The 24,967-nt window shown below is 37.1% G+C and overlaps 1 protein-coding gene across 3 annotated transcripts in view; it reads left to right on the top strand.

Annotated features, from left to right (window-relative positions):
• LOC129375715 (zinc fingers and homeoboxes protein 2-like) overlaps positions 1–24,967 on the top strand; it is a 137,074-nt gene that overhangs the window by 109,022 nt on the left and 3,085 nt on the right. For all 3 annotated transcript variants that reach the window (XM_055054948.1, XM_055054947.1, XM_055054949.1), the window contains 2 exons: positions 8,315–11,589; positions 16,377–16,559. In XM_055054948.1, coding sequence (XP_054910923.1) covers positions 8,651–11,589; positions 16,377–16,557 — 3,120 coding nt within the window. In that variant the 5' untranslated portion in view covers positions 8,315–8,650 and the 3' untranslated portion in view covers positions 16,558–16,559. The remainder of the gene's footprint in view (positions 1–8,314; positions 11,590–16,376; positions 16,560–24,967) is intronic.

The raw sequence follows: 24,967 nt of genomic DNA on the forward strand, positions 1-24,967 counted from the left end.
TAAAAGGGTCATGAACCCTTTTGCAGTCATTTTTACATACCAGTGGTAAGACTTCTGTAGGAATTTGTCTTTACAGTAGAAGTGGCTTTTTATTCTTTTGAGTCAGTTATTTTGTACTCAGTATAGAGACCAGGAAGTTGTGTGTGTAGTGACTGCAATATTTTGTTTTAGCTTTATTAGATATAGATATTGAATCCACTAATTCAGTTCTTGTCTTCCAGTTATCTTAGATTGGGTTGCAGGGATAACAGGTCGAGAATTACATCCCCTGGCCAAAATAATCATTATAGCTTTACTGGCCAAGATTGTATGCATAAACAAGGTATTTGACTATATAAACTTTTAACCTTTAAAGAAAATAGAAAAAGGTTTGCATAACAATCTGTGCATATATTTGCTGTCATTTTTTTTTATATATATAAGGAATGAAAGAAAGCCTGTTATGGTAGGGAAAATTATTCTGTTTTATAGTTTTGCAGCAGTGTACTGTTTTAAAGAGTATAATGCCAAGGCATTATACCATTTACATGACTACAATGAATCAAATATATTCGCAAAAGGTCATTCTGAAGTCATTTTGTTTTAATGATGGGTCATAATCTCTCATATTTCATAAAGGTTGACTAGACTGAAGAAGAATTAGAAGCAAAATAAATACAAAATCAATGAATTAAAGAGTTTTCTGAAAATAATATTCAATTAAATGACATGTAAGGAATTTAATACTTTCAATAGAAATAAACTAATATGCAAAATGGAAGTAGGAAAGGACAAAATGGCAAAGTGCAACCTGACATACAAAGTTTCAAAATAGCAAATTGGTTGTGAACAAACCAAACAAGTGCCGCAACTTAGTTTTGGATTAGTATTTCAAAAAAACCAAGACTCAATCTAAAGTCTTTAAGATATTTTTTTTTTCTTTTCCGTTTAAGTCTGTCCCTTGCAGTCTTTTAAGATTGGTTTTACATCATATGAACTTAACGGTTTCTTTTCTGAAATAAGGCATGCCTCTAAAAATAGATCTAGCAAACAAATGTGCATTTTGACTTTTTTTTTTTTTTTTTTACAATTTTCTGAATTAATGGTCTCTGCATGCTATTGTGCAATTTAATTTTGCTACGGCTAGATCTATTTTGAGCAATGGTTTTTTCAGGATTGAGTGCTATATTCTGTCTGTAACTTTAAGTGTGGCCATAATTCCTTCTGTCTGTTGTTAGGAGACCTGAAAACTCAGGTCTCCTTTCTCTTACGTGAAGCTAAGATAGCCTGAAGTAAAATCCAACCATGATGTACTTTCCGTACATTTCTCAGAACTCTGATGTAACACAAGTGAGATTTGGATCTCTATAGGCTTAAGAGCAAGCCGCTGGAAATAGCCTGCCACTCTCAGAAGAGCTGGGTCATACTGCCAGCTGTGTTAATGATGCATTAGCACCATGAGGTGCCCGCACAAAGGCATCCTTTGATCAATCATTTAGTATCCACACAGACTTATATTGAAATACAGACACACACACACACACGAGGCTTGTAGCAGTGTTTTGTGCATTATGACTGTATGCCTGAGGAGGAAGGTCACGGGGACTCTGAAACCAGGACACACTTTGTTTCTGAGCACACCACCTTGAAACTAAGACTCTTAAAAATTAGTATTCATCTTGTTCACTCGTGGTTTATCCAGCAATTGCATATAGCTGTTTCATTCGGTATCTTATGGTCCGAATCCAGTCTCTGGAATAATATAATTCCTCACCGTATGGTTTTTCTCAAGATCTCAAAAGTGAAAGTTGATACTTTTGGTACAAAAAAAGTTAGACAATAGGTTTATGTTTTAACCACTTTGATTTCCTCCAGATAAACCCTCTTTAGACCTCCTTCACTAGTTCATTTCGCCATTCATAATTACTATTGCAAATAACAAAACATTATCTAACTATTAACAAATAACCACTAAAAGAAATGTATCTTTCTGGAACAGTGCTTAGAGGTAATTTAAAAATCAAGAATGGACATTTAAAGAGCTAATATATGACCTCGAATAGTCACTGGGTGCCAGAGAAGTAGATTCTCACTTGAAGCTCTTTTTTGGCAGCTTTTTCAGTCAGGGGATGCAAGATTTGGCAGTGATACAAATGTTGTGTTTGTCCAGAAGTTTTCACCCCACGATGCTGCCAAGGTTGACCAAGCTCTACAAAGGTGCAAATGAGTCTTCCTCATGTTTTACTTCTAAGTGTCTCAGAAAACCATATTTTTGTTTGTTTTTTTTTTTCAAACGCAATATTGTTACTAGGATGTTCCTATTTTGTGAAACTACATGCAGAGAGATGACCATATTTCTATTTTAAGTAAGCATTAGAACTATAACAATTAACTTATTTACACTGAACTGTTTGCTTTAATGATACTTGTACATGGAAAAAATACTTTGTTCACAGGCAATCACTATTTTCATTCAGAAAGATTTATTGTTAAATGCCATGTCAAAAAAGGAAAGCAATTATTTACTGAAAATAACTCAACACCAGGCTAATGCACAAATTACCTTTTTTTTTCCCCTTTGTTTTCAAATCAGTAGTGTGCAGTTTTTGAGTTTACAATTACAAGCGCAGAGGACATGCATTGGTGAGCCATGGCAATATAAAAGCAAATACTGTGGCAAAGTATTTTTTGTATATAATCTGTTTTACAGTCATTTTTCACATACTGGTTTGAGGTTTTCCATAAAGTTGTAATAACTAGTTTAATAACTCTCTGAGATCAAATAAATCAAACTAGGCTCCTAACAAGTGCCATCTAGTGTTCTCAGAAAAACCAAATCGATTCAGTCCCTCCTAGGAGGCTTTTCATCAGCGAACCAGTTTCTTTAGTAAAGAAAAATGATAGAGTACCCGCTTAGAAATTCATAAGTTGGCAGTCAGTGCTATCAAAAGAGCCTCTAAGAAAAGTCAAGGAGCTGAAGCGAAAACAGGTCGAGTTTGATTTGTGTGTAAAAGTGGAGGTGAACACAGCAGTAGTGTTTTATTTGCACTCTCTTTACATTTTCATGTATGGTTAAGCCATGGATTGTCTTCTGTCATCACACGCCCCCGAGCAGCTTCAGTTAGCTGCCAGAAATACCACTTTTGGAAACTGACTGAATTGGGCTGAATTCGTCTTTGTTCAGTGTGAATCACAAGCTACCAATCTGTGGCGGTCGAGAGCAACTGGTGGTCATAAAACGTTTGTGGATTTCATTTTTTTGTACTGCTTCTTCTTTGCCAAAATATAGACTGTGTCCCTGGCTGGGAGCTGATATACCCTCCATTTTGCCCTTGTTCCACTAAAACATCTTTAACCACTCCTATTAGCACACTTGGCTCCTTCCAATCTACCTTTTATGCTCCTAATTTGTCATTTCATTTCCCAAGACATCTCCTCATTACCTTCCTTTTTTATCTTCATGTTTCTTTATGGCTTCCCTGACACCCTCTTGTGCCCTATTGTTGTTGTTTTCTACCTTCCCTGCAGTTGGATAAATTAATGGATCCAGTTTCTGGTTAGACTAATAGTTTCCTCTGCCCTTGATGGGGATAAAATCTGATCTTTTTTTGTCTGTAAACTTGCAGTGAACCTTGCTTCACCATGCAGAGCCACTCAGGTTACTTTGATATCACTTTCAGTCGAGATGGGGGTCTAAAATTTTGTCTCGATTTGGTTTCCTTCATCTTTTAAAGAGGATGATCCTGAGAGCTTTATTAACTCAGATTTTAATGTTAAATCTTGCATCAATTTAAAATGTAAACTTGCCTCCAACATCTTTGAATAAAGGAATTTAAGAGGTTGATTTCCTTCCCTCTCAAAAGAACCATTTGTTGCTTCTTGCACAATTGCAAATCATTGTTTACACTGCTGCAGTTTTATTATTTCCTCTATAATTAGAGTGGTGCCACGCTCCAAGTAATCCCCTGCACACAAATACTGTACAAGTAATTACAAGGATGCATGGAGCTGAGCTGAGCCCAACAAAATGGGACGCAGCCAAGCGGCATATGACTCCCCTCGTCAGAAGTTGGCCCGGAGTCCTCAAGGCCGATCCAGTGATGCAGCAAAACATGACACTGTTGTGTTTTTCTTTTTCTTTTTTTTCCCTTTTCTTCTATTTTTTTTCTGGAGCTGGCAGTCGCAGCACTTTTCCTCAGGAAGCGAGGCTGCTGTCACTGCTCAAATAAAATGCTCCAGCCTGCAGCTCCGTCTGCTTCTTCAGTTTTTACTTTCCCCCCTGTCCGATCTATTTCCCTCTTTTGCTCATCTCTATTTCTGTCTTTTTTTTTCCTCTAAGTCTCTTTTTCTGATCTCTAATTTCTTTCCTCCTACGCCCTCTTGTCCTTTCTCAATGACCCCTTCACTGTTAATCCACAGTTCTTTGTATTCTCTTTCTTTGTTTCTGCACTCATCTCCTTCCACCTATTTTCTATACATATGTTCTCTGGTTGTTTCTCTGGTTTTCCTGCCGTTTTATCTCTTTTCCCATCTGCCTTCACCGTCTTCTCCCACTTTACTTATGCCAGCAGCTGGATCCCTGGCAAAGGATTTAAAACAAACAGATATTCAGGGAACTACAATACATGAATGAATATTTGGTCACTTTAGGGCATGCTATTGATTGTTTACTGTGTAAAATGTAAGTCGTATTTTTTTATATGCAGTCTGGAAGCTTAAAGCTTTATAACCTCAAACCTTTGGTAGGAATACACCAATCAGGAGTTTTCTGGCTTGTACTGATTTCTGACTTTTTCTTTTAATCTGATCAGTGGATTTAGAGTGTATTTTTAAAACCATAACACCTCCAGAATGGGTTCTGTAAAAGGATTTTCAGTTTGACAAATAAGTGGCCAAAACAGAAATAAATGCTAGATGGAAGTAGTAGATATGAATTGGACAGAAAGATGAAATGTGACACATAATTAAATTTTGAATATGTCACTTTTATGAAGTAAAATTAGTTTTTTAATGCTTAGTTTTAATTTTTTTTAATCATTTTTTTTTGTTTTCCTCATTAAATTGAAAAGATCTTTGAGATTGTGTTACAATATAACAACAAGCTTCTTTATTGATTTGGTACAATACAGGAGTTCATGTTGCGGCGCCCTCTGCACCTTTTGGATGCCACCCTGGTAAAAAACAAAAGTGTTAAAAATCTCAAAGCAACATTACATTGCAGTAGCATAGCTTCAAACTGCAAGAGTTGTAAAAATGTGTTTCATTTGTTGAAAGAAAGATTTTTATTTTGTTTAAGAAATTGTTTTATAAAGTCATCTGTGCCAAAATTAGGGACTCCACTGACTAATTTAACAAAATTGTAATTGCAGATTATTTTTAATGTTTTTAAAGTGTCAGGGAATGTTTAATTGGAAATCATTGACTTCCGGTTTCCATGGAGTATAAATATGATGGGACACAAAGGCAAATTTTCTTAGCCAATCTTCAAACTTAAAAGAACAGGATAATATTCCATTCAAGCAAAGCCAGATGTAAGGTGATTTTCATAAATCATCTTTGCCTTAGACTTGTAACTTGTAAAAAAGACTGCTGATTGAATAGAAGTTTTATTTTTATTTTTGGCTTAACAAATTTATCGCCATAAAAAACAAAACAAAAAACTGCCATGACAACACCCTATGAAATAATAACCCTAAAGTACAGATAATGTATGCCAAATTGGCTAAATTCTAATCCCATGTCCAAGAAAGAGGATGAAAATAATAGTTATATAAAGTAGAAAAAGCTGGTGTTAAAATCAGTCTTTTGAAATGTTGACAGTAATCATCAGACAATGCCAAGATTATGAAGAACCCACATTTTTGAGATTTAAAAAAAAGTCCAATTATTTCTGTTCACTGATAACTTACACAGCAAACAATATGTTCACCACCAATCTATAGAGTAAATGCAACACTTTGAGGAAAAGATATTCAGAACTCATGTATCGTACCTCAGAAAAGAGAATCTCTTTTGCACCTCGTTTCTATCAACTTATCGTTTCTTTAGTCAGCAGCACTTGGTCTCTTGTTTTAGCTGTTTAGGAAAATCTCATTAGTTGCAGCAGGAAATAAGCAGCAATGTAAATGCATGAGATTTATAATAACATAGGATTAGTTCAGTATCATTGCACAGTGCTCTGCTTAAACTAGGCTCTGGATAGTCAGCTATAAACTAAGCGATGAGAAGCTGATCAAGACTGCAAGAGCATGAAATATGTCCAGCATTTATTGACACATGGGACAAATAACAGCTTGCCCAACACTAATTAGGTACTGAAATACCATTTTTCTTCCTGGCAAGGAAGATCATCTAACTTATTAAGCCACATTTTAAAACTTTCTACATCTTTATTTAGTACTTTTTGAAATTTTCATATGTTTCTAATTCTACCTTGTGCATTTCAGATTTTCTTCCCCATTTCTTTTTAAATGTCTCTTGAAAAAGACTTTCCCACCCTTTGTCTTTTTTCTGTTTGTCTTCTTCCTGTTCTGTCTTATCTTCTCCATTCTGTTTAGGTATTCTCTCTCTGTGTGTGCCAGGCCATGGCCTAGTTTAAACTGCATTTTTTTTATTAACTTTCCTCCTTCCTTTCACCTTATCTCTCCCTCATATTCTCTGTTTTATTACTCTCCTCCCTTTTAATCCCATAGTTTTCAGGTATTTTCCATTTATCTTTTTACCCAATCCCCCCCATACACACACTCATACACACGTACACTTCTTCCCATATTTATACATACCTGCCGTCCCATTTCCCTCCTTTTTCCCATCCCCATCTGTTTTTATCTCACTGTCTCTGTGCCATTGTGTGGATGATAGCTGTCAGGAGATCTCATCACTGAGTCTCTCTTATTACATGATTACAGGGTAATTATCCTGTGAAGTTGTCTTTGCCCGAATCTATGAAAGACGACTAATGTCTTTTTAATGGGGTTTGGAGTTTGGAGACTTTATTTTTTTCCATCTTTTGTAGTTTCTGTGGACTCTTCAAATTTATTGCATTTACAAGCAATTGGCCTGGAACACTGTGTCCTGATTAAGTGGCAGCCATATTTCTGGTAATATTTTAAGAATGGCGTCTCTCTCTTTCTCTCTCTCTGTCTCTGTCTTTCTACCTTTCTCTTTTTCTGTCGTAAGTTGGGCTCCTCTCGTTTCTCAACTCCAGGCCTCCTGGCTTTGTCACAAGGAGTTTTTAATTTGCCAGCATCTGATTAAGGCTGACGTAACAAGGCTCCTGCAATGTTTGGACATGCACCGGCACAGAAACCTGGCTTGGATTTTAAAGGAAATGGAGGCTGATGTAACTTGTCAACACTGAGTTGTGTTTTAACCTGTTGTTGTCCCTCGCTTGGATTCACAAATTATACAGATCCACTCTTGACAATGTTCTGTTAACTTGTGAAATACGTGAATACTTGGGGCCATTCTAGAAACAGTTAAAACTGCCTATTTAATAGTTTAAACACCAAATATACATTTCCATGTATGAACACAGGGAAAACACAACATTTACATCTCTTTCACAACATGAAAGTGGCGCAAATAAAATTTTTGAAAGGTGAAAAGATTGGAATTGGCCTGCAGACTGCTATGAAAAAGTTTGCTATGGACTGCACACCAGGCAAAGAAATCAGATTTGGGTCACATTTGCCTGTTGTGTAAGTGTAGCCATAGAGAACTCATTTGAAACAGTATTGTGAAGAACAAGAAACAGCAGTTCAGGAAATAATTTTCTATTTTTAGTTTGGCACAAAGCAATAATTTTGAAGAATGTCTTTCACTCAAATGAGACCAAAATTTATCTAATTGACCTAGATTTTAAATTTACATTGTGCTAAAAGATGGATGGTAAAATACTTTTGTTGAAGGTTCAATTTCCAGTAGGACAATTCTAAGCATATAGGCAGTGACAGAGCTACCATGTGCAATGGCTCTGTCCTAAAGGTCATTCTGCTATCTGGTGATGCTTGAAAATTGATGTTCACAGATGCCAGAGTAGATTTTACATGTGCATATTCAACAAAAGGTGGTTCAGAAAGTAATTTTTTGTTAGGGGAAGATTGTATACATGTAATATTTTTCCTGTGATTAGGAACTACTTTGGTCAATTTCAAGAAATTTCAATAGAACACTTTTAAAGTCATAACATTTTAAAATACAGAACACCATCTCGCCTTTTAATGCAGATTTTTTCTTCTTACATCTTAGCATGCTTTTGTGATTCTTCAATAAATAATTAATGATTCAGATAATTAACAACTATTTTTACCTCTTGTTGCTTGTGTCTCTGCAGCTTGACTCCCGCTGCTGTCTGTGATGCCCTCCCATGACGCCCAGGCTGGGAGCTGACACTGCCGGTGAGCGGGAGACGCCACTGCACAGCCGGTCCTGGGCCTGTTCCATCAGGTGGTTTTCACCCTCGCTCTTGCACGCTGGAGACTACTCCTTCACCCACCAACTGGTATCCACAGACATCAGCTACTATTCGCTTCAGTAAGGTTCGCTTAAAAAGACCCAACAATCCGCTAAGCTTGGTCACCAGCACTACCATCCAAAATCCACGGTCTCTTCAACACAATCAACAGCACCAGCACAGCTATTACCACCAACACCAGCAGCAACAGCCATCATGTCCAGCCGTAGAAAGTCCTCCACACCTTGCATGGTCCGAGTCATAAGCGACCTGCCCGATGAGCTAGAAGATCCAGAAGACGTGATGATTGATATGAAAAAACTGTCTGCCAATGTCATGACGGCAAATGGACAGTCAGAACTATCAGAAACCAATGCAAAGCAGGATCCACAGCAGGAGACTACAGAGAACACTGACAAGGGTACATTTTTAAAGCAAGTGGAAACACAAAACCTTGAGCCATTAGTACAAGAGCTGGAGTCCAATAAAGGAGATCAAACTCATGTCATGGAAAATGTAGACATAAGTGAACTGAAAGACAAACAAACTGAATCTGAACAGGTGTCAGAGAAAAAGCAGCCCAGAGGGTACAAATGCAAGTACTGTCCATTTTTGACACAGAATCTGAGTGACTTTAAGGAACATGTAGACTCCAGTCACCCTAACGTCATTCTGAATCCACTGTATCTCTGTGCTGTGTGCAACTTCAACACCAAGAAGTTTGACTCCCTCACAGAGCATAATGAAAGCCATCACCCAGGTGAAACAAACTTCAAGTTTAAAAGGATACAAAGGAACAATCAGACTATCTTAGAACAGACAATCGAAGGCAAAGACAATTCAACTGAATGCAAAATGACAGACGAGGAAGGTGAAGGCAACAGTAGTTCCATTTTTCCACCTTGTATATCAACAACAGTAAAAACACCCTGTAACATGCAATCCCTCTTTGGAGGAGCAGACTTTCAAGGCCAACTGGATGGTTTGATCCAGAAGGATCAGATCACAGCGTTGAACATCAATGGAACAGTTATCATACCTGAACCCACCATCCTTCAAGGGCTCTCTCATGTCACCCCAATGCTTAAGCGCCCACCCAACTTTAACTGTGTACCAAAAATAGCTGTTCCTTTGAACACCACCAAATACAACCCTTCCTTAGATGACAATTTGACATTGATCTCATCCTTTAACAAATTTCCTTACCCAACTCATGCCGAGCTGTCATGGCTCACGGCTGCCTCCAAGCATCCGGAGGAACAGATCAAAGTCTGGTTCACCACCCAGCGGCTGAAGCAAGGAATCACCTGGTCTCCAGAAGAGGTGGAGGAAGCCAGAAAGAAAATGTTCAATGGTTCTATTCCTCCTGCCCATCACACATTTACCAGCCCTATATCTCATCCTTCTGCCAAATTGTCCAAGCAGCCTATTGTTCACACAACTGTCGAGCACCCAGGTCAGGTGCGGACAACTGTGTCCAGTGAATTAAGTATTGTCTCATCCACAAATTCGTCTGCAGGGGTAACGATAGGTTCCAGCCACAATCTTAAACGATCCCTGACCACACATCTAGCGTCACAGATTGGTCCCGAGGCAAAGCGACCTATCATGGCGGTGGCCCCTCATTCTGGTGACCCTAAAGATAAGCTTCTTATGGCTCCTCCTCCACCACCACCACCCCAGAAAGACCGACTACTGATGGCTCCACCACCAATTCCTATGGAAATGAAAAGACCTGGAGCAGCTTCGCTAGTCAATGCAGAAATGAAGAGGCCATCTTTTCCTGTGCCTTCAATGCTGCCACCATCTTCATCGTCATCACTACTATCGTCCTCCAAAGGGAAGTTTCTCTCTGCAACTGGAAATTCCAAGACAAAGCCAGTGGTCTCTTTGCCTTCCATGGTATTTCCAGAGTCCTTAACAAGACCTATGATAGCTCCTCCGCCTATATATGCCCCACCATTTAAAAACTCTTTGCTAATTCCTCGAACTACAACCATTAGTCCCAAAGAAAAGCATACTAATACTCAACCTTTGCCTGATTTGAACCTGACAAACTCTCCTCCGTCAATAAACTCTCACATAAGGCGGCCAACCATCATCCAGTCTGTTCGTACTCCAGCTAAAATCCCTTCACAGATTCAGGGGTTCCCTCTGGAGTGCAAGAAACTAAAGGAGCATCAGATTAATTCTGGCTACCCCAGAGGAGATAAGATTGTCAGTCCTCTGACAGAGGCTAATGGGACATCCCGTTTAGATGGTAAATTGTACACAGATCAGACGTTCCCTACTCACAATAATGGAATCATACATTTGGACGGTGGCGATGCTTCAACACCACAAAAACAAGATTTTAATCCAAAGTCCTCAGTGATGACTCAGTTCCCTCTGCTGGAAAGGATGAAAGGAAAAACAGCAAAACAACTGAAGGTCTTGGAGGAGAATTTCTTGCGGAACAGCTTTCCCACACATAGCGATGTGGACAATCTTGCAGCCACGACCCGCCTGTCTCATCAGGAAATTGACAGCTGGTTTGTGGAGCGCCGTGCACTACGAGACAACCTGGAACAAGCCCTTCTGAACTCCATGGGCACCAAGAAATTGAGTGGTACTCCAAGCATAGGGGAGAAACAGTTACATCCACAACAGCATCAAACTCTACAGCTGAACGGGGTGCACAAAACAAACACTAATGTGGTCAATCTTAAGAGCCCTCCTTTACCTTCACATGCCCTCTCCATTGCTTCTTCCATCCCTAACTTAAATACCTGCTCAGTGCCTCCAGACAACCGATCACTGGCACTCCTCAAGGACGATTTTGCTCAAACACGGTGGCCTTCCCCTGAGGAGTTACACCAGATGGAAGGTCGGAAAGGACTTGCTCGCTCCGAGCTCGCTCGTTGGTTCACTGACACTCGGCTGCAGAGTATGGAACTGACAGAACTCTTTCACAACAATAGAATAAATGGAGGGCAGGGGCAGTCTGTGTGTTCCCCTGAGAAAACTTCATCCAGCATCATCCAGCATTGTCAGGAAGGAGCCGTAGCAAACAACAACAAAGTGCTGGAGCTGGAGTTTGGATGGCTGCTGGACCAGCGTTCCAACAGTCTCAACAATCAGCAGCACACTGAGCTACAAGACCAGTTTGCTGGCAGGTACTTTAATCTTGGTTATCTTTGGTATTTTTGCTCTAGCATTTAGAAATGTAGGTTTCAAAATGACATGATTAAAAAACTATGAAAAACTTATAAATTTTTGCACTTATTATGTCTTCAACCCTTGAATATTCTACTATATACTCCTGAATATATCTGTCTGAAAGAAAAATTGTAGAAATACATAAACCTCTCAGTGGCAGAATTATTAGTGTTATGTTTTGTACTTTTAACAAACCAGCTAGATAAAGACAAAAAGCTAAATATAGACAAAACAAAACAAAAGTTGTCCATTGCTGTAGTCTTGTAGAACATGTAATACTCAACCCAAATGAAGATGTTTAAAGTGCAACTAAACCCCAAATCAACCTTCTTTTTCAGAAAAACTGTCTTTATAGGTTATTTAAGGTTCTATATGTTTCTGTGAGAATCTTGATATTTTTGTGTAAATTTGTTAACTCAAAACTACACAGTTGTAGGCAATATTTTTCTATTGCTCAAACCCACATCACGTGAACTCGGCATTTCTACACATGAGGAGCTTGACTCTTGCATTTAAATGTTGGCCTCATCAAAACACCTCTGAATTAAATTTAGCCTTTACTGGTTTCTTTTGCTTCTAAAATATGGATAACTATACTATCTTCGTGTGTCGTAAACTTATTGGAATTTTATCTTTTTGGCCTCCTTCAGTCGAGCTGTGATGAATCAGTTGAACTTTTCCATTGATTGTCAACTGTATTTACAAAGTTTAAAACTACTTGTTATCAATAACAATACCAGAAGTACATAAACTAAATTTTTGAATAAAATAACAAATTGAACATGATTAAAAGCTTTGCTAAACCAATATTTCTTGAGTTTGCTTAAAAACTTTGAACTCTCCCAGCTGCCCTCGGGTCCTGAGGAAGGTCATTTTACAGTGGAAGTCAAGAGTAATTAAAAGATGCCTCATCCGAGCTTCCAGGCTTAATAAAATACCTGAATCTGCAGACCTCTGTTTCTAACAGAAGTCAAAAGCAAATAAGATGGATATTTTGGATTAAACCCATTCAAAACTCAAAAAGTAATTTAAAGAATCTTAATATCAACGCTGAAAGACAGGACGAAGCAGCAGAGAATCAGAATCCCACAGACTCTCCTTCTGGTTCTTTTCAGAAGATATGCAACTTAGTTTTGTATTAATTCCTCTGATGAGATTCACTTTTTTGAATTTTTTTGGATAACAAAGAAGAGCATCACAATAATCAGTTCTGCAGGTGATAACAGCATGTATGAAAATGTCTACATTGGCTTGGATTAAGAAAAAGACTTAATCTGGCAGTTCTTTAACTGGAAGAATTTGCATTCATTATGTTAATAATGAGTTACATTTTTATAATTATTATTTGATCTGACTCAAAAATAATGCTGAGCTTCTTCACAACTCGATATGGGTGCTGTGCCAGAGCACCTAATTTAGTGTGAAGTTTCTCCCTCTGCGTCTCAGGACCGATGACTAAAAACTCTGTTTTGTCCTGGTTGTGCTGTAGAAAATTAATACGTTGTCATGACTTATTTTATCAAGACCAGCTTTCAGGGCAACTAACTCGTGCCTCAGCTTGAAATCTTCAGTTTTATGGATGAGATGATAGAAATTATTCAGAGTAGGTAAGTCTATTTGGATTCAATTCCCAAGGTTGATATATTTCATCATCTGGTATTCTCAGAACAAGTTTTAGTTTCACTTCTTTTGCACTTTTATGCAGTCAGTGTTTACTTAATATTCTCTTATTATCTCCAGCAAAATTTTCTGCCCACCAGCACTTTTTTCTGGTTACCTGTGCATCCAAAATGAATTTCTATTTCTCTCTCAATGGGTGTCAGCTTTTTTTTTGCTAGCTACCATATTACCATTGTTTTCAAGGTGTTAACCTACCAATATATGGGACATCATTTAGTCTTCCTTCCTATCGAGCAGCTTGGGACATGTTTGGCCAGATAACACAGCCATTAGGTTGGAAACCAATATCTGCACAATAATTTGGCAAGCATTTTATTCTTCCCAGGAGTGAGCTCTGGATTCTGGCTCAGTCGCTGTAAAAAATAAATAGATAAAAAAAGACGATGTGAACCTTCGCTGGCAGCACAATGAAATCCTTCTTGCTACTGTTGGTTCTGTGAAGCCTAAAACAATTTAAACTCTTTAATGTCTCTTGAACTCTTGATAGTGCAAAGAAATGCACACATATTGCTTAACACAAATTGCACTAGAGTTTAGCTTTAGCTTAAATAAATTCATATACATTTTATGATCTAAAGTAATATATAAAATATGATTTTACATATGTTATTTAGTTTTTATTGAAAGGTTTCCACATGGTATGAGCAGTTCATTATTTTAATGTTTTAAGTACCCATAGAGTGTGGCATCATTTTAATTATTAGTTTCTTTTCATTAATTAAAATTTTTCCACTTATGACCCACTCACATTAAGTATAATAGTGAGTAATCACCTCATTACCTCAAAATATCAGAAGAATGATTAACAACTACGTTCTAAATTCAGAAAAAAGCAAAATGCCTACAAAGGAGCTTTTTTTTAATAATATTTTGTTTCATGTATGCTGAATATTTGTGTGTTTGAGAAGTTGGAAACATCCATAACAGATAAACAGCCTCGATAATACGCCCCCTATTATTCTGATTTTTAATGCTGTTATTCCTTGATATTGATTTAAACAATTACAGTCAATAAATATGCTGTTCTGCATGTTACTATGATGATCTTCTAGCAAAGGATCCGACATAAAGGAAACAATTAATATGGAGCCAGTAGAATATAAATAAATTCAGATGTATTTATTAAAATTTTATTTAAAAAAATATAATGCATGAGAAAATATAATTTTGTTTATTTTTGTTTAACCAGGATATTCATTGATTCACATTTATTTTTAAGTAAAAATTAAACTCAGGATTTGCACAATTTAAAAGTTACAAATAAAAGTTGAACAGTAACATTCCAACAGATAAATAAAATTAAACCATTCACATCCAATGTAATACTAAGTCATATTCCAGTTTAAGATTAGTCTTTCAGTTGCAGAAGTCTTGTTCAAAATTTTTAAAAATTTGTCGAACACAGTTCTAATAAGTGTAGAAAGAAATCCTTGGTGCTTCAAAAAAATTCATTGAAAGTATATAAAGTTAATAAGAATTTCCTGACAAAAGAAAGATGTAAACAAAGTATTTATGTCTACATCAAACAAGTCTGCCTTTGGACCCTGTTGAGCCTTTAAGTTAATATGCCACCTGGTTTATTAAGACTATATAGACAGCTTTAATGATGACACCACTCCTGACATTTACCCTTCCCATGGTCTTAAAACGACCACGACAAATGTCATGGTCAGACTGCGGGGCCCGTGACATTCTCCTATCAGACTGCCAATTTCCGAAACCACACTCAAAGAAAACCTTGTTTTTTTTACAGTAGAAACCTTGTGCTCAGCGTCGGTGTGAACTTGCTGGACTGTGCACAGTGTAAAATACTTGTTGGTTGTAAGTGACATCATCTCTTAAGAAATTTGTCCTGGACTGTCGCTCAGTCAGGTACTCTAGTGCTTCATTAAAAAAATTGGACAGTTATTTACTGAAAATATGCAAAATATCTTCCAATGTACTTAACATTTTCCACATACTAACTCTTTGAACTAACAGTGGTCGTAATCATGCTCAGTTTCATTCATGTCAGATTCGAGCAAGTAATTCCAGTAACTCCACATGAGTATGAGTTTGATGGTAGAACAGAAAAGGAATTTTCCAGCTATGAAGCTTGTGCACCGAGATGGCCGATAGTAATTTGAAAAATTAATTAGCATCATGTCTGCTTATCAGTTGACACATGCATTGTTGTATAATAAAAAACAGAAAAGTTTGACAGATCACCATCAATAAAGGCAACAACACTTGTGGTTTTATGGCTATAGCAGCAGGTTAAAGAGACTGTCTCTTGGTTGTTACTGTGGGCACATTATGCTAATGTCCTGAGGGGAAAAAGTTAAAAATTTCTAAAAGGAGGACCGAACATAACTTAACAGAGGTTGCATTCCTAAGTACAAAGTTGCTATGTAGAGCAATGGATCGCAAGATGCCACTCTTTGCAGCAGTTCTCTAACAGAGATATTTGTAGTTTTGTTTTCCTCCACTATTCGTCTCACTGAGTTTGGTGGGAAGATGAAATTTGATCTATGATCAGTGGTTGAGTGAAATGTGTCATTTATATCCCTCAGAATGAAAACGTCACATATTGCTAATTTATACACTCAGAAAAACAAATAAAATGTAAATTATACTTTTATGCTCAAATTCTAATTCATAAGCAGAATTTGTTAACAATACTAACTCCTCACATGAATGAATATACTACTTTTCAAACCTTTCCAATTGGTTTTGGAATAAAAAAATAATAATAATAATTAATTACACTTTTAAAGGATGCAGAGCATTTAAATTAGGTTACTTGTAATATAAGATGTTCACCTTGTAAATGAGAAATTTTACTATGAAACATCTAATATTTTTCTGTCCATTACAAAAGCTTAATGAACCAGAATCCTATCCCGTCTATCATTGTCTAAGCAGAGAACCAAGTGAAACCCAGATGACACACAAACACATTATCATTCATATGAGGCTCATCAGTGATGTCCAGCAGGGTTTTAGTGGCCGCGTTAAGGAACAATAATGGAACTTAATGGTGTCTATTGTTACCGTAACTGTGGTGTTAAAATTGGTCCAACAGACTGAGGCAACAGAGTATGGCTGAAATGAAGAACGGGGCCCAGAACGGGGGAGTCATGGGAGGAGCACGGGAGATGTTCGGGAGCTGGCTGGAGGACGGACCTCTGAGGAGGGGACGGGAGCTTCTCCTGGACCGAGAGAGGAAGATGGCGGAAGAGACATCCGGGCGGCTTACTGGATAAAGGTAAAAAGTTTGTTCTGCAATGTCTCTAACATGACTTTATGTGCTGTCTTCTGACTCAAAGAAACCTGGGAAAATAATAAGACCTCTAAAGCAAATTTAGATAAAAGAGAAAAATTAAGTTCTTAAAAAAAACTGAAGGCAAACATTTTTAATTAAACCTGCAGCTACGTTCAGATTCCACATACAATAACATGTATCAGTCAATTCTTTGTTTGGGGATTAATTACTTTTGCTATAAAATGTCAAATGTTGATAACCTTCCTTTTACTAGAATATCAACTTCAATTTTTCAGGGGCCTCAATGATGTTTAGTTATTTTTCTGCACCTTTAAGATCTGACTTAATAAATAAATAAAAAATATTTGTAATTTTGATGTTAATAAAAAGAAAGTAATATTTTCTCCTTCATCCAACTAACAAACCCTGCTAATAAAAATGGTTTCCAAGAACATCATGTTAAATATGTTGATAGTCCAGGAAGAACCAGTATCTGTGCCCTTTGACCTTTCCCGCAGCCCAGAATGAAGAATCAATTATGTTTCACTGTTATATCACTGTTGGTTTTCATTCCTTTCAAATAAAATTGTTTTATGCTCTTTTTGATAAATCCCCCAGACCTGTAAACATTTCATACAAATAAGATCATGTAATGGAAGCAAAACTTAAGTCCTAAACATGAAAGATAAAATTCAAATATCTCATTATATCCCATCGGTTGAGTTACTTGACACCTCTCTGAACCAGTCAGAGTCAGAAGAATGAAAAAGTAATGCCAATGTATGCTGTAGAAACAAAGAAATTCCCAAACGTCTGATGTTAATAACATCCTACTGTCTTTTTATAACCAAGACCTTAGTGATTCATTTCAAACTAATATATTCTTCCAATGACTTGTTAGCATCGGCCTCTGGAGCTGGAATATAGTTTTTAACCTCAAAACAAAGTTAACAGTACATGCTTTATGATTTTATGTTTTATTGTTCCTCTGGAGCTGCTAACTTGCTGAGTTTTTGTCATACAGGAAAAGGGGACATCTTTGTAAAGACCAGACAGTTTTCAAATCATGTCTTGCTTGCAGGGTTTCTAAAAGTGATAACAATAGCAAAAGCAGAAAAAAGGCTTTTAGCTGATTATCTTATTTTGGTATGCTGGACGCATGGATTGGGCCTTCTTAGTGTTGGCAGAGCCGATCTCTACCACATGCATCTCTCTGCAGCCATACAAAATATGGAAAAGATGTCAGATTTATAACTGTTTTGCCGGCCAATCACAGCTTAGAGCCAGCTGAGGGTAAATTGGCCAATTCCATTTCTTAGTTGATCCACTGGTGCATCTCCAGACATACTGTGCCTTTTGTTAACACTTTTACAAATATTGAAGTTCTTAAATAATTTACAATCCCATTTTACTTTAATCTGCAGATTAGTACCATAATATTTTGCATGGAATAATTGACATGTTTTATTCTATTAAAATCAGAAAAAAAGCTTTCACCTCTGTTAAGTATTTTAGATGCATCTAAAAACAAGTGTTTTACTATTGAAGTAATACGTCTCACATGAGCAAAGTACTTTCCTATAATCATTCATAATAGTACTATTGTCCTGCTACGTGTTTCACCAATTTAACAATACACTGGCTGCTGTATGTTACAACAAAAACTGAACAAGGTTGATTATTTTAGAAAGTATCCAAAAGTGTGGCCATTTCTGAGCAGAATACACCAAATGTAAGTTTGTCCCCTACCTTCCCCTACCAGCAAAGAAAATTATCTGTCCATTTAACCACTCTAAATTTAGCAGCAAGTGTCTCACTGTAATTTTCTGCTGTTTGATTATGAACTAATAGATTTTAGAGGTGTTTTCAAGCCTTTCAACGTAAACAAGTAGCTTGCTCCACTCAACAAAGGCTGCACATTTCAGTAGTCTGCGGTAGGTTCACAATTAACTGAGCTAAGTCCCCCGATTTCACTCCTTTCCACATTTTTATCAAAAATTCTGCTTTAAAATATAAAATAACTGCAGATTGTTCTGCAAAATAAAATAGAAAAAATTAACACTGCATATTTTTTTCCACTCCATTGAAAACTGATTTGTCTCAGCATGCTCCTCACTGGTCTCCAATGTCCCCCCTTATGTTCCCCCCTGTTCTGTCAGTGTTGAAGCCAACACCTCAATCCCAGTCAACAAACAAACAAATCCAGCCAGTCTTTGTTTGTGTGTGTCGCTGTATGAGTTTTGGCTGAACAGTGACTTGGTTAAAGATTTTGTTGGAAGGGGGGGTTATAAATTATTGGAGTCCTGAAATAGCAGCAGACCCCCCAGTGTGGCAAAGTTTCATAGATAAAAGGCTCTGCCTAGGGCAAAGAGTGATGACAGAGTCTACTGCTTGTTCCCTCCACTGTCTGTTCTGACAGAAGATTGAATGTCTTAATGTGCTGCTTGGCTTTTGCTCATCAAAATAGAATCTGTTCAAATGATTTCTTCAAGACAAATGTCTGTTTAAAAAACAAAAGGAAAAGGTTGAGACACAACTTCTTACACTGTCACTTTGGAAAGATTGCCACCACTTTAGAATAGCATCAAAATCAACACTTCACAGCTAAAATCAATAATCAATACGCCGTGTTTTAAATAGTCAACAGTGAGTTTTTGCAAATGACATGTGGTGTTTAAAAAAAGAATTGTGCAGCTTTTTCTACCTTCACATTTGAGTTCAGAAGTGTTTTTTTATTTGTCCCACAGGAGACAGACAGCACTGGGAAACAACAAATATGTTTTTCACTCTCCTAAAATAAATGTAAATGTGCTGTTCTCTGCAAGAAAGACATTTAACACAAAAATAGTGGCCAGTTCATTGATATTAAAAAGTTCTACTTGGTAAAAAGATGTTGTGACAAATACAGCACTTTGGAAACCGACTTAGTTTTTGTTTTGTTTTTTCGTTTTTGCCTCCCTGGTGATTTGATGTTTGGAAGTGTAGAAATATTCCTCTTTTCAAAACTATAGACTGCCCAGGGTTGCATTTGGAGTCGTCTTTTGTAAGCCATTTAACTCTGCTCCCCTTTCAACAAAAAGTGGAACAAAAAACAGACTACAGGGGTCAAGTCAGCAGCAGTAAATATGGATTCTAGGCTTTTTCATTCTTTTTAGGGTTCTGTTGATGTAAAACAAATTTAAAAATAGAATTTGGCACAGAAAATTTATGCAGCGGGAGTATCACAGAAATCTAACAGTTATTAGTTAAAATATGATGGATGGATGGATGGATGGATGGATGGATGGATGGATGGATGGATGGATGGATGGATGGATGGATGGATGGATGGATGGATGGATGGATGGATGGATGGATGGATGGATGGATGGATGGATGGATGGATGGATGGATGGATGGATGGATGGATGGATGGATGGATGGATGGATGGATGGATGGATGGATGGATGGATGGATGGATGGATGGATGGAAGGAAGGAAGGAAGGAAGGAAGGAAAGTAGGAAAGAAGGCAGGAAGGAAGGAAGGAAAGTAAGAAGGAAGGAAGGAAGGAAGGAAGGAAGGAAGGAGGTGCCTCTAGAGCCTCAGCGTTTGTCTTTATTTGCTGCTATGCCGATTGAACAGCGACGCAGATTTATTTACTGATGCAGCCACGCTCATAGACTCCTCCACTCTCGTGGTCCCCACTCCACTCCAACCCACACATCAGAGCCGCCACGGCGAACACAACAGCAGCGACACAGAGAAGTTTTTTTTCTTCTTCTTTTTTTTTTTTTTTTTTTTTTACAGAAATTCAGCTTTTACTGTCCGACGTGCTTAAGCCTCCATCAAACTGTCACTTTCCTGGTTTATTTCAGCAGTAGTGGTGCAGCTCATAAAAAAAACAAGATGATAATTTTGTGTTATCGGAAGAGCCGGGGGAGGTGTTGGGGTGGTTGTGACTTAGTTTGAGAGTAAGATGATAAATGAACATGAGCTGCTATGTAAACTCAGTTTGTTACTGCAGCTGCTCTTCTCAGGTGCCAGGTATTATTGGAGGCGGAAATCTGCTATCCAGATCAGTTTGGCTGACTGATAGATGACTGTGGCAAGTGAAAGCCGAAATCCACTAAACCCTGCCGATTTAAAATTGGCTCCAGATTAAAAACATTCCCCAGCAACTTTTCTCCATGGGTTTAAATTTGGGACAGAAGTATTTATAACCAGACAAATGCTTCAAATTAAACATTACTGATAATTAAATAGGATAAATATGTCCAGTGGAAAAGAAAACACTTTATTAATATTGCAATATGAAGACTCTATATCTGTTATTCACCTTTCATTCTACCCTCCTTAACTTTTTATATATTGTAAAAACAAAAAGTGTCAATTTGTAAGTAATAACTAACAGCAGTGTATTATCTAATTACCAGAACTTAAACACATCTGAAAATTACATTCGTTTTCAGTTTCACTTCTAATAAATACAGATTCTTGTGAAGATATTTATGCTTCTTGAACCTAATGACACGTTTCATCCACATATTCAGTGGCTATTATATGACAGAAACATAAATAATTTTCAGTTACTTGCACTTTTCTTCACCCTCTATAATTTGATACACCTAAATAACTACTTCAGAAGTCAATTATTAAATAGAATTCATCTAAATTTAATTTGATCTCAGAGTGATTTTAACTGCCATTTAAAGGCCTTAGGGGTTTTTCAGAGAATATTAGTGAAAAAACAGCTTCATGGAGCTGCAAAGACTCTCCAGACTCAAATATGGATTTCATAGAAGACCCATACGTTGTGACATATTGGAAACTTGAATGTTCTCCGGTCAGATGAGAACAAAACTGATTTTGAATACAGTGACCTCACATTAGAACATAGTGGTGGCTGCATGATACAAGGAAGCTACTCAGAGTTGGTGTGCTGTAGGCTGAAAAAGGCTTGAAATTGGGACAAAATTTACCTTCAACAGGACAACAATCCTTAACATGCAGTCACAGTCAATTCATGAAATGTGATGTTATGACTGAGCTTGAGCTTTTTTTTTGCAAAGTAGAACAAACAAGAATTTCAAACTTTAGATATTGGTGGAAGCATAGCCCATTATATAAACTCTGTAGATACAAATGCCTCATTTTTCAGATATCTATTGCAACTTTGTGTTGGTCTGTCACAAAATACCAATGTAAGACACGGAGCTTTGTGATTTTAAAAGAAAAAATGTGAAAGAGTTTAATCACTTTGCAAGGCTATCCAACATTTCCATAGCACTGTGTGGTTCCTAACAGATTTTACTATCCATAGCCAGAAGTGAAATGTGTTTTTTGCAATGTTTCAGTTCAATGCCATCTAACTTGAGTCTTATGTCAAAAATGTGCCAAGTACCACTAAAATCATACAGTTATCACACCAAACCTTTACTGTTTTTGTTCTTATGTCTAACACTATTTAAAAGAATTAATTTTCTAAAAGACATCATAAGTCATTTATCTGAATGGTTACTCAAGCTTTATCTTTTAAATACAGTGATACATACAAGTATAATAGTGAGGCGTGAATGACAGCAGGCTTTCAGAGTGAAGACCACCGGAGATCAGAGAAAAATCCTTAGTGTCTGTGCAGAATGTTTAGAATAACAATGAGATATAAATGATTTGAAATCAATTATTTTTCATTATCACAATAAATAGGGGGAGAAAAAAGAAAGTAAGAGCCGATTTGACCTTTCAAACTTGAAAATAATCAGAGAAACAAAGAACTTTGAATAGCTAAGTTCATATAATCATCAGAATATTGTGGTCAAATTAGTTTTTATACAGGTTTTTGGGTTTTTTTGTCCACAGTTCACTCAGTAAAATCCTCAGGTGAGAAGTTAGCAATCATTGTAAGAAGAAGTGACGAAGAACGATTGTTATAGAGCGTCATAACAATTTATGGAGCAAATTCCTGCAGTGAAAATTGATGTGCTGTGATCTCCACAGCTTATCATTGTGTGTGTGTGTGTGTGTGTGTGTCTGTGTGTGTGCGTGCGTGCGTGCGTGCGTGCGTGCGTGCGTGCGTGCGTGCGTGCGCGTGTGTGTGTGTGTGTGTGTGTGTGGATGTGTGTGTGTGTGTGTGTGTGTGGATGCGTATGTGTGTGGGTGTGGGTATGTGTGTGTGCGTGTGTGTGTGTGTGTGTGTGTGGATGTGTGTGCCTGTGTGTATGTGCATCATCTATTGTCCTGTCTCACTAATCACAGCAGCTTGAGGCTTCATTTAATCAGCGTAGCACGGCGCAGCGTCCCGTAATAACTTATCAACAGTCGCAGCTTATAGATGAAGGTTTAATTGCTAAAATGCTGCAGTGCTTCTTATTATAATTCAAGACAAAGGACAGTGGACACTGAAATTACCTGTTTCCAAATAACCACAACTTTCAGTTTTGAATGCGTTTTCAAATAATTGTAAATAATGAGTTATCATAGAAAATCTATTTCTTTATTATTTAAATCAGTGGATTGAAACAGCAATGATTCAAAGCAGATTTAAAATTTTACAGGGCCGTAACCACCTAAAGCTCGCATCACTTCCGATGTTAATCAGATCTAAATCATTTTCCACTGCGCTGTGAACCGTCATGTCAAAGCAGCACATACAGACGGGGAAAGTAATCAGTGTGTGAAACTAGAAAGTGCTGCAAGATCCTCTTCAAAGGAAACAGCCTCCGAACTGGAATGTGATGCATTTTAATAAAAGATGCTGTGGAAAATGTTTTATCCTTCTCTGCTTCTCCTTGTTACAGAGCACAATGATCATCATGTCAGAGATGGATTTCATTCTAATTGCTGCACTTTTTCATCAGGGAATGTTCAAGCAGTAACTGGACTGAGACTGATTCTGAACACTGATTCTTTATTTCCAAAATTATACAGATTTGTTTTTACATATTCAGCTTGAATGTAGAAATGAAGTCAAGGCGTGAATGTTAGTTTGTGGCACCAGCCAGTCAATTAGCTTTTATGTTTAGGGATAGTATCAGTGTTTCTTTCAGACTTTCCAGAACTGTTTTTAAACCGAGAAAATTATGGTTCCACTTTTCTAAAGCTCTTCGCTTCAATTCCAATTTGAATTATTTGGGATATCTAAATGATAATTTGCAACTTTCTAAGAGTTTTAGACTTTAGTTTTGCAGTTTAGTCTGCTGTTCATCAATGGGAAGCTGATGAGGTTTAGATTGTCTGCTGCTGGTTACGAAGTAAATTATTATTGTTTATTTCTTTACTGCTAGTAAAAAAATCTAATTTGTTTTAAATTCTTAATGGGAATCTGAGATTTTTGCAGCATCATCAAAAGAAATTTCCAATTATTTCCCCACTAATTTTAGTACAAAGCTGATTGATTATTTATCATCCTTACTGACTTAAAAAAGTTAAACAATTAGACTGATTTGATGTCAGATGGTGGGAAATTTTATTTAATTTGAAAATACTTTATTAATTTCAATGACAAAATTCCTAAATTTTGTCATAAGTCATATTTTCCAAGCTTCTAGAGTTGATGTTGATCTTTTTCCCTGCAGGCAGGCAGGATATTCTGCAGCAGTTAGTATTGCAGCAAATCTGAAGAAGCCTCTGACTGAACAGCCACTGACTGCTGTATGAAAGGCAGATGTAAAGAATGTTCATTCAGCATTGCCTGATATTTTCTTGACTTAATGAAGAATCCTTCTTTGTGGTCGCAGAGTCATCCCCAGAACAGAAAGCCTTTTTATCAGCTTGTGGTGCATTTTTAAGTCCCTGGCTCTGATGCTGCAGCACTAACAGATGACGCCAGAAGAGATCGCTCTGAAAACAGAGTTGCAGAAAATATGCAGCATCTTACTGTAAACACTAAAGCTCCTATATTACATACGACTTTATTGTTGCGTCTCTCCAGTTCAGTCTGTTGACCAAGTAACCCCTGAGGTATTTATACTCCTCCACTTCTTCTCCTATAATGCTAATAGTTTTTCCCCAACCTTGTTTCTCTTGAAATCTGCAACCTTCTCCTGTTTACATTCAAGAGAAGATTATTGTTTCCATACCATACCACAAAACGATCCACCAGCTCAAATACAATAATTATCTGTCTTTCTAGACAGCATATGTAAATATTTAGGTTGAGCTATAATTTTCTGCTTTCTATTTGTATTCAAATTTAAAAAAAAGAAAAAAAGAGGAATACTCAAACCATCAGTACAAATCTTTTTTTTTCTTTGTTACTATGCAGTCTGTATGTAATTTTCTTTTATTTGTTGTGGACAGAAAAGTATTGATTTCTGCCATTCAACATGCTTGTTTGACTGCGGTAAACTGAGAAATGGCCACGGTTCTTAAAGAAACAGGAACTAAAACCTTTAACTTCATGGAGATTATTATAGACATGCACGCAGTATG

The sequence above is a fragment of the Poeciliopsis prolifica genome, unplaced genomic scaffold (assembly GCF_027474105.1).
Source record: "Poeciliopsis prolifica strain line A6 unplaced genomic scaffold, Auburn_PproV2 SCAFFOLD041, whole genome shotgun sequence".
Taxonomy (NCBI): domain Eukaryota; kingdom Metazoa; phylum Chordata; class Actinopteri; order Cyprinodontiformes; family Poeciliidae; genus Poeciliopsis; species Poeciliopsis prolifica.